This window comes from Nematolebias whitei, chromosome 3 (assembly GCF_014905685.2).
Source record: "Nematolebias whitei isolate Nwh7 chromosome 3, NemWhi1, whole genome shotgun sequence".
In the NCBI taxonomy this organism is placed as follows: Eukaryota; Metazoa; Chordata; class Actinopteri; order Cyprinodontiformes; family Rivulidae; genus Nematolebias; species Nematolebias whitei.
Genome location: NC_056500.1, coordinates 31,308,116 through 31,319,134, shown reverse-complemented (window position 1 = coordinate 31,319,134; position 11,019 = coordinate 31,308,116). Strand labels below are relative to the sequence as shown.

Genomic DNA, 11,019 nt, shown 5'->3' with positions numbered 1-11,019 from the left:
ACATATATACTGTATATATATATATATGTGTTGGTGAAAAGGTGTTTGTCTTCAGCTTTAAATGTTGGAATAACTTTGGCAGTTTTCATTCTCTGTGGAAATGATACTGTTGTGAATGATAAGTTACATCTTGTTTGAAAACAGTTCAAACCAGTCCACGAAAATAAATCCTTAAACAACACAGAGCATGTTCAGACCAATTTCCAGACTTTCCAGAAATCTTTCTATCAAGATTTTGCTCACTATATACACAAAGTATTATGGGATTTTAGAAACAATTTGCCATTTTTGGACAGTTAAAATAAAAAAATAAAGGACTGGAAGTCTCCAACAAGAGTATCGCATTCTGCACATTATATGCCCACCGACAAACTATTCTAAAGCAATACAGCAATCTATAGCAATACCATGGACAAGCAAGATACCTTGTACAACTCTGACCTTGATTTGTGACCTTGACCTTGGAGTGCGATGAAAAGTGCATGCGACACGCTGTCTAGTGATGATGCATAAGCATTTGTGCAGGACAAGAGAACATTTCAAACTGTGACTCAGTCTAAGTCATTAAGTGATGAGCTGATCATAATTTACAGCACTCAAAGTAAACCACAGAGCGTGGGCTGGCTGAGGCTGCCACTTTTCAGGGCTCTGTTTTGTTATAGAAGCTTTAGGTACTTAAAGCAGCCACAGTTTGCTGCTAATTAAATGTTTGCAATATTAAATCTTCAAAGCCCACATATTGTTCAAAATGAACAAAAGGGTGTCGTTAGTGGAGATAGGAGAAACATCAGCCATATTATTGTGACCACTTGCCTAATTTTAAGGGTACTCGATGACAGGACATGAAGATCAGTCCAAAAACAACAACAAAAAAATCATAAAGTAGGAACCAATATATTTACATTTTTTCCTTATGTTGATGGGTAAAGTGTCCTTAAATTAAAAATATTGTAAACAACATTTATAATAGGCTGCCAATAACCATGTGTGTTTGTTTATCTACAGCAGTCCTTCTCAAATAGTGGGGTGCGCCACCCTGGGGGGGCCCGGGGCAATTTTTTTTTTTTCAGGCAAATTGATGCACTGTAAGTTGTTTCTTACAAAGTTAATAAAGTTATTCTTTGTTGTAAGTTTATCTATATTCTTTTTTATTTCTTTAACGTTAAGGACACAATGTTAGGCAGCGGTATACTTATAACAGTTTTATAGACATACTATTTACAGTGGCAGCAGAGAGTTCGGGGGGTGGGGGGGGGGGGGGGGGCACGAAATGTTTACTTATTCCTGAAGGGAGCATAACAGAAAATAATTGAGAAGCACTGATCTACAGGAACAGCCAAAGTGACTGAAAATAGGTCATCAATGGCAACTTCCATGGAAGAGCCATTTGGGATCAACAAGTCCAACAATTTTGGTGTATTAGTAAGTATTTATGCTTATATTTGTTGATTAAAGTATGCAATTCTTTTACACAACGTACATTTAAAGAGACTTGAACTTGAGCTGTATTTCACTTTTTCAGGAAAATATAGAGATGAGACTAAATTAGTTCAGGAGCACTAAAAAATTCTGTCTTTCAATATGTCAGACTAACATTTGCTTTTAAGCTGTATCGTTTTATTTAGTTCAGTATACCCTTCAGGATGAAGTTTTATGGAGAACACAATATTAAAATATTACCTCTATCAAACACTGTGGCTGGTGATGAACCTAAAGAATTAGTGCTTACTGTATATAATCCATGGCTCTTTCTAAAGCTGGATTTAATAAGCCTATCTACACACACTTAGATGTGAACGTGTTTCAACACACCAACAGGCTTTCACTGAGTCAAAACAAAAAAAGAGTGGTGGTTATATAGTGTATTAACATGATTAAGTATGATGCTAGACAAAGAATAATAAACATAAATGAGGTAAAATGAACGAAACTTGAAATTGTCTTTTAAGTTGAACGTTCCATGCTTGCAAGGAACTCACCCCATCATGGACCAGAGCCTTCCATGTGTGCTCCAGCTTCTTGATTAGCCTGCAGAAATGACAACAAGCAGAGTTTACCTGACGTTAAACAGATCTTATATAAACAAACGCAGGCAGAGTTAATGTGTTGTCTCAAAAAGATAGTCTGCATAGAATCTGTACCTTCCTGCAAGAGGAAGGTTCAGTCTGTACAATGATTTTACTTCCATCCCATGTCAGTATTATACAGTCAAAAGCAGAAAATATGACCTGGGCCAACTACAACTGCTTCGTTTCAGTCGTCATCACCTGTAGGATTGCAATATGTCTATGATTCCGATGTAAAGGAGAAGCCGTTCCCCTTTTCCATTAACAGCTGGAATACCACCCATTCTGGAAGGAGAGAAGTACAATTAAACATCTATCACTGGGAGTTTGCAGAGATTTCACTAACAACACAACCATAAATTCCTGATCTATATGCAGCTCAACATTGTAACATTTCCCCCCCCCAACATTATCGGTTTCATTTAAATAATTTCACCCTCAAGGCTGTTAGGCATGTCAAAACAAAACCTATAAAACTTGTATTTTTATATGGTTGGAGGTCTTCTCTGGTTTATGCATCTGGATGTTAATGTCATTTGTGGTTCATCAGTTTCTTGATGCTGAATCCTTCTCCTCTCCTACAGACAGCAGTTCTTCACACAGAACAGCTTCCATGCAGCTCAGTATTTAATCCAGTCTGTGTGTATGTGTGAACGTGGACTCTTTGTTTTGAGAGTGGCAGCAGTCTCGTCTATCAATCAACTCTTTTGCCTGCGACGCCTTGTTTTCAGAGTTCAACTCACGTGTCGTCAGTGTCGATGGACCCTCCGCAAGCGGCTCCCCCCTGAATGGACTCCATGGCAGTGGAGTACAGGGCCTTCTGTTGAGCGACGGGCCTCTTCTCATCGCTGTCGCTCTGGGAGCCCTCTATCTGCCTCTCTCTCTCTGCTTGTTCCATGTTGTGCACACCGAGCAGCAGGCTGTAGTCCATAATTTTAAAGCTTTCTAGCACCTGAACAGACCACACACATGAAAATACACAGTGACTGATCAGAAAATGGCACAAGTGGCGAACTGTCTTCCCAGCTGTCCTGCTCACCAGACAGTCTCTCTGCAGAGTCTTCACGAGAGCGTTGCAGGTGTCCTGATCCAGCATCAGTCCATCTGGAATGTCCTGCATGAAGTCCAGATCTTTGAAAGTGGGCCTGGCCTTCTCCCTCTCCTTCTTGGATGCGCGCCTCTTGTAGGTGGAACCCTTCAGGTCATATTTGAGGTGCATACGGACCACACGAGGCAGGACGTTGTTCATCACCACCACACGGATGTTCTTCCCGCCTGACTGGACACAGTAGAGGCCAAAGAACTTGGGCAGCAATGTGCGAGGGTTCTGATTCAAGTTCTGGAGGAGAGAGGATGGGTGAGGGGGAAAACAAAGGGTTATATACGAGTTATACTTTAATCACAGAGAAAGTACTTTACATTTAGGGAAAATAAATCAATTTGGTTATGAAAAGAAACAGGAAAACAGAATGTTGATGCATATTGGACATCTAATAATATTTTTAACAACTGACATTTATTTGTGGAATAAAATAAAATAAAATCAGGCAAAAATTTTGCTTTAGTTCTGCTTTTTGTCATCTTAGTAAAAAAAAAATACAAAATTAAGAAAACAATTTCTCAATATTTATTGTCAAACTTGTCTCAGCAAAAAAAATCTATCACAAAGTCTCATTGAATAATTTGTCCTATAGTACAATCCAGTTGTTAGCGCTGTAAAACACGTAGTTTTTAACCAAGTGTTTTCAAATACACTATTCCCCCACACAATAAGTGAAAAACTGTGAAGTAGGGATAATAGTGGGCCAAGTGTTAGTAGTAAGTAGTAGTTTATTTTAGTATTTATATAAACCCTTCCCACACTCTTGTAATATTCTAAACAATGTTTCTAAACTCTAAACGTTCTAAAAGAGCACAGAATGTCATGATCTCCGCTCTCTGCCACGCCCACTTCTCCACTACAATCACACTCATCACCTGTCACTCCCAATCTCCCTCCTTCTGTGTAAATGAACAATTTAAATTTAAATACTGTATTTTTTTTTAAATATTACAGTATTTAAATTTACATTATAGAGAAGCGCAACACCGTCATGCAGCTCTGCAGCATGGCGCAGAAATGTACTTCTTGATCAATTACACTGAAACAACTGAACATACACGTTGTAAAATAATTAAAAGTAACTTTTAACACTCTTATATTTTGTGATTATGACATTTTTACGATGTGACACTTTGAATTTTAAGTTGGAGGACAAAAGTCAATCGTGCAGTTGGACTGCAAAGGGTTAACCCTTCATGAAGCTGCTGCAGCACGGAGGAGAAATTGACATTTTTAGGATTTTAAACTTTAACTAGAAAAACTGCATTTCCTGCGAAAATGCAGTGTGACTGCTTATTGCTGAAGAACTTGCTGACAAAACGGCTGAAATTAGCTAAAACATGCTGAAATGTAGCTGAAATGGAAGAACAAGTTTAAGTGAGCAGAAGAAAGCAGAAAGAACATATTTACTGAATTTGGTTTAAATGAGCAGAAAAATTAGTAAACTAGCTAAAGAAAAGCTGAAATTAGCAAGAAATAGCTGAAAAGTAGCTGAAACTGCAGAAAGAAGCCTAAATTACCAGAAGAAAGTGGAGATAGCACAATTGTGCCCAATTAGGCTGAAAGATGCATAAATGTGCACATAAAAGTGGAAATTCTCTGGAAAAAACAGAAATTTACAAAAATAAATTTAAAATAAATACATTTTAAATAAACTATCCATGCAAAATGGATTGTTTATTAAAAATTATTAAACTCAAAATGTTTATTTACACAGAAGGAAGGAGATTGGGAGTGACAGGCGATGAGTGTGATTGCAGCGGAGAAGTGGGCGTGGCCGAGAGTAGAGATCATGACATGGTGCAGAAGGGAGCTTCTCCGTGCACCTGTGAGCTGTACACAGGTGCAGCAGGTGCTAAATCATAAAATAAATTAATAAACAATCCATGCCACTCGTGCGGCTCATCCATCAATCAGCCAATTATGCGTCATGTCCAATCTTACTTTGAAAAACCACGAAAGTAGCGAGGGACTAATGTAGTCAAATATTAGAGCATGTCTGTAAAGGATAATGAATTGTTGTATTAGACCAGAACACTATTTTTGCAAATTCCTACAAATTATAAGTGTTTTAATAATCTGATCATTTGATTCTGAACATGAAACAACAGCAATAACAAGATGATCTTTATAGAATCAAATAACAATAAAGAAATAAAAGAAAAAACACAGCAACAACAACAACAAAAACAACAACAACAACAACAACAACAACAACAACAACAACAACAACAACAACAGTATTACAGAAAACAGTATATTTTGTTGACCATATTTCAGGATGTGTTGTTGGCTTTCTTTAGTGCTTTTATTCACTACACACTTTATTATTGTTTATTATTTATTAAGTAAGGCAGTGCCAGTTTTCCATAAAGAGAAAAATCATCTAATTTACTCTCAGCTGTACAGGGATGGTTTAAGAAATCCTTTAGGATGGGTTCAAATTTGGAGTCGTTTGGGTTGATCCATAAGCCTATCTTGAACTCATATTTTCAAAGGTTAATTAGGAGTGATTTGCTTCTCTTTTCCACCCACAGAGCTCTGAATACTTCAGAAGTCAGTCCACACGAATAAGGTTATTCAAATTGGGTGCTCGGAGAAAAACCCACTCCGACCTTGAGAGCTGGGCTGGCTCCATCCCATTAGAGATAAAACAAGAGCAGAAAGAGGGACAGAGAGAAAGCGAGAGTGCTGGTCCATGAACTAGTGATGCACAGCATTCAGGACAAGAGGAGAAGTAAAGATGAGAGAACGAATACAGAAGTGTGGCTAAGAAGACCCAGCACACACTGAATGACCTTCACGCCACGAGAGAAGCTGGTAGATCCAGCAGCGGAGTATGAATACACAGGAAGAAAGAGCATCCTCTGGCCTCAGCCCACACATGACCTCCTGTCAGTGTTAGGAAACAGATGTGTAAGGAAGAATGAACACTGGTGACACAAAGAAAGGGAGGAAAAATTACAACAGACCAGGGAGAGCTGTACTATTTACGACTTTTAACCACCAGTGAGGGTGGGGGGAAGAAACGTGTAATAAAAGGGCAATTGCACCAAAAGGAGAGAAGCGTTGGTTACATCACGGTGATCTGCATGCTGCCTCGAGCCTCCACCAGTCAGCTGAGGAAGAAACACTGAGGTCCACCAATGACTGCACACATTCATTAATTCAACCTTTATTTATACTGGTTAGTCTCACTGAGTCGTGAGGACTCATTTACAAGAGACCTGGTTTAAACATGCTGTATGTAACGGTCTCTGTACACCAGCTCTCGCCTCTGACCTTTCCATTTGAGTCTGATTGTCCGTGCTTTCAATAAACAGTTTGTTTATACTAATAAAACTCGTGCAAGAACTTCAGAACAAAGTCAACATAGTGAAAATGTAGCGGTAAATGTGCTCAGTCGTTAATTTCCCTTAATCCCATATTGTGAGGTGTTCAGCCCTGTGGGTCCTGCTGTTAACATTTAACCAGAGAAGAACAAGACTACGCACAATGACCTATTTTCTATGAACATGAAAAACAAAAAAAATAATCAGAAGTTTCTGAAGGGTATCAAGCTGCTGCCAAAATTTAAACATAAGTTTGTAATAGCCTTAACGAAGAAAAAATATCTGATGCATAAACTGTATAAAACAAAAAGTACAAGTCAGATCTAACAAGTTCTTGAACCGAGAGCTGCAAAAAACTTTGGTGGTCCCACATGTGAACGTTTATGTTTTTACTGTTTCTTATGTAAGAGACACGACAAGTTAAACAGACCCATTACTTCCAGTTTTAAGAGAATATTTTGAACTAAAATCTGTAATAGAAGTCTGATTCTAGGCACTGTAGCCGTGGAAAGCACACCATGAAAAAGACAGTTCCCTACACTTTGATGTCTATGTTGTACATGTACCAAATTATTGATGGACTGTTTGTCTGCAAAATTTTGAAATTTGTGTAACATCATCCAGCTGGTAGCTGAGCATTTCATGGAAATAAATATATAACTGAAACTGTGATAGTGTAAAAATACTAATTAAAAAAAATCAAAGTGCCAGTTTAAACATGTAAAGATAACTTTCTGTGACCTAAGTTCATGCTCAGTAATCCAGGTAAAAAAATCCAACAAAGTGTCAGATCATCTGGACGGTATCGTCTTTCATCCAAAGGACGTCATCAGTCCGAGGAGCTACAACCTGGATTATTATTTGTCTGGATTACTGAGCATGAACTTTGATGTTTTGAACCACTTTGGCCATGGCTGCCTCAGACGAGTCGACTGGGAAGAAACCATCAAACTGGTTGGTCCACTATGCGAGTGTGCTGCTTGTGGGACTGAGTTTGTTGAGGCTCCTCGAACTGACGAAGTCCTTTGGATGAAGGATGAAATGATTCAAACAAAAAAAGAAACAGTCCAAAGGACCTGAGTGAACTTTTGGATTTCTGCGACCTAGTTAAACTTTGAATAATGTTTTCTCTGTAAAGTACTTCTGAGCTATAGAACTCCAAAAACAACTTCTTTACTTTCTTTTACCAACTTATTGATCATTATTTTTAGTACAATGTTTAGCAAATAGTGTCTATGTTGTACGACGTACTGCTACCTAAAGTCATAGCGTACTATTCTCAATCGAGCTTACTATTTTCATAGGGAATCCATGTTTTATTTCAAAACTATGCAACGAGATATGAGGCGATTTTTTAAAAACAAAACAGATACAAGGGTGTTTGAATGTTTTTGCATTGGAACACTTATAAATACACTTTGAGTAAACTTTTAGTTGAGAAACAAAATTAAGTTGTTAAAGTCTCCCCATGGTTGTTGCCTGAGCTGATGGCATATGAACAAACAGAAGGCTAAAGGGATGTGAAATGGTGAGGAGCAGTGTGGACATACAAGGAGCTTTAGCTGGTTGACTTCATTCATAGTGAGGCTTCAGATTGTGAGAGGGTGGGCTGCTCAGTGAAAGTCATGCTTTGTTACTTTCACCAAATCAGGCAACTGAAAAACACCAGCGAGTCTCTTATGAAACCACGTGCCTCCAAGTTTCAATCAAAGCTGAGAAGAGCCGTTATGTCTGCTTTGCACGAGGGCATCCTGTTCCAGAATCTCATGCAGAGGCTTGCATCACGAGAGAGGTCAGAGTTTAAATAAGTGTGAACTTAGCATGGCTGCAGCAGCACCTTCCCACTGACAGCAATAATGACACTGTGCTTTCAGAAGTGGACAGTGTGAAAAAAAACAAAAAAACAAGCCCACTGTTATTTTTGCACAGATCAGCAACACTTAGTCACCATTTAATGCCCAGCATGTGTCACCTTCTGGAAATCTGCAAGTGTCAACAACTCAGCAAGGAAAAAACCCAGTAACAAAACGTGGAAGCAGTTTATTTCTGCTACAACATACTGTAACTTTCAATGTTTGTCTTCTTTGGCACTTTCTGTTGAAAACTATTTCTTCAGATAAAAAAAAAAAAATTCAGATAAGGCACCACATATACGCTTGGACCTCACACGCTTTATTTGCTTACCATATAGTATCCAGGCAGCAGTTTCTGTAAGAATTCAGCCTCCTTGTGCATCACAGTCTTGATGATGAACTCGTCGTCTTTTGTAAGATAGAAAACGGACCCGCTCGCTCCAGGATTGGATAGCTCGATCAGCGGCTCGTTACAAAGAGAGTACTGCAGAGTCCAACACAAACAGAGATTTAGGGCCCTGTCACACTATAACACAACTCATCCAGGCATATGAAAATATTGTCCAACGCGCTGGTGTATAGAGATGCATGATATTGGATTTTTGGCCAATATCCGATTTGTTATAACTTACTTGTCCAATAACCAATACTAGCACCAATATTTTTTTCCTAGACCTACTTACAGAGACTACATAGCTTTCTCTGCTGTGGAATTAAAATACTACATTATGCTGCATGGTCTTTGTCAGTTTGGCCTGCAACCAAATGCAGATGACAAAAAGGCTGAAAATGATGTAACACTTCAACTTGGATTATGTTAAATGTTAAATTTATTCATGAAATTTGCTCTCTCTAACACAGCTATTATCCATAAGCTGTCAGATTACTAAACCCTCGATAAACAACACTGAACAGCTGGCAATAACACTGCACCAAGCCACATCTGTGACAACTAATATGACTAATATAAGCTTGTAACAGCTAATATGTTTATTGCTGCTGCACTGTGTAGGCTGTATCTAGGATGATACTAGGCTGTATGACAGTGTTTTTGACTTGTACAAAGTTTACATGCAACATTACTGTAAATTTACTACTAAAGGTGGAAATCTTTGACAAAATATATTTAGCTTTGTACAAAAAAGCAATTAAAAATAAAGTTCAGTAATTGTTTATAATCCCACAGACATGATCCTATCAGGTAGAACTTTATAAAAAAAAATTAAAACTGAAGTTTATACAAAACACATTTTGAATGCTGCTGCAGCAAGTATTTGTTGGTAACCATCATCTCGTTTTCTTTACAGAAAATAGCAAATCTGCCCTAAAAGATCGTAAGAGGCATATCAGCACTCTTTTCTATACATTTGGTTATTTTTATGTCTTATGTTGAACTAGCCTTTTGCCCTTCATTATCTGTTTGTTAGTTTTTTTTGTTTTTTTTTAATCACTGATGAGCACACTTGCCCTCATACTGCCACTGGATGAGCTTAATAAAGATCAGTCTGACAACTTCAGTGCAGACTGTCAGTAGTTCCATCAGAGAGAGCAACATTTTGAATGGGGCTACATGCAAAGCAATGTGCATGCCAGAGTGTTGAATGTGAGGAAAAGATTAAACACCACAGTTTGGAGGGCTCTTTAAAATGTCAACTAGCTGCTCAATTGCAAAGTGCATATCTGCTATTAGTAACCAAATACTTAACAGGAAAAATACAACAGAAAAAAGAACAGAGCAGATGTACTTAGTGCATGTGTTTTAGTAAACTGAGTCATTTTTACACTTTTGGCATTAACAGAGCTAAAAATATGATAATGAGGCAGCAGTAAGCTGATAAAAACATGTCACAAGACAACATATGTTGATTAGTGCCCACAGGCTGGCTGGAAATGAGGAAAAAGCAGGGTGCAACGTGGTATTACCACGTGTTTGGAGTACTGATGTGTTAAAAACAAGTGGGCATGGAGAGCCCATAAACCCTAACTGAACAGTGTGAACACGTACTGCCAGAGGACTTCAGGCTGGTTGGTGAATCATGCAGCCTCCAGAGTGTGCATGGTGATGGAAAGAGACAGTGCAGACTTTCCTTCTCTGTCTTCAGACCTTTCTCACCCTACTTTACTGGACATCTTTTTATTTCTCCCAGCAAATTCTCCAGAGTTCTAGTCTGTATTAACAGTTGTTTCATTGATTCATATGTTTCTGTTCAATGACTGCATACCTTCTTCCTTGTTCTCTGTCCAGATTTATCCCAGTTGAAACAGATGCATTGCTTCAATTAATTCAAGGAATTTAGTGTTTTATGATGGTCAGCCAGCTTAAAACTTGCTTTTAATTCCTAGACAGAGGTCAGAGCAACTATATATTTTTTTATTTACAAACCAAACCTTACCAGATAGTCATCTGGCCTGATTCCAAACAGTTCTCTGAAGTAGCGGAAGGCCACAGGAGCATATGTTTTAAAGCGGAAGTCGGGGAAATGATGGGCTGGGGTGAGGTTACTCCCTTCACTGGAGTTGCAGAACAAAATAGAACAGAAAAGGTTAATTGATTAATAATACTGTTCCAATTTATACTCATTACAAATGCCTTTATGTAGATTACAGTGACTGCGTTTAAATCAAGATTAAGAAATCTTTATTGTTCCAGAAGAGCACATTTATAT

The 11,019-nt window shown here is 38.2% G+C and overlaps 1 protein-coding gene across 1 annotated transcript in view; it reads right to left on the bottom strand.

Annotated features, from left to right (window-relative positions):
* Positions 1 to 11,019, bottom strand: part of pip5k1ca (phosphatidylinositol-4-phosphate 5-kinase, type I, gamma a) — a 58,509-nt gene that overhangs the window by 19,101 nt on the left and 28,389 nt on the right. Inside the window, exons 5-10 of the mRNA XM_037674817.1 lie at positions 10,747 to 10,864; positions 8,685 to 8,837; positions 3,106 to 3,405; positions 2,810 to 3,018; positions 2,268 to 2,351; positions 1,980 to 2,028 (exon numbers count right to left, since the gene is read on the bottom strand). Coding sequence (XP_037530745.1) covers positions 1,980 to 2,028; positions 2,268 to 2,351; positions 2,810 to 3,018; positions 3,106 to 3,405; positions 8,685 to 8,837; positions 10,747 to 10,864 — 913 coding nt within the window. The remainder of the gene's footprint in view (positions 1 to 1,979; positions 2,029 to 2,267; positions 2,352 to 2,809; positions 3,019 to 3,105; positions 3,406 to 8,684; positions 8,838 to 10,746; positions 10,865 to 11,019) is intronic.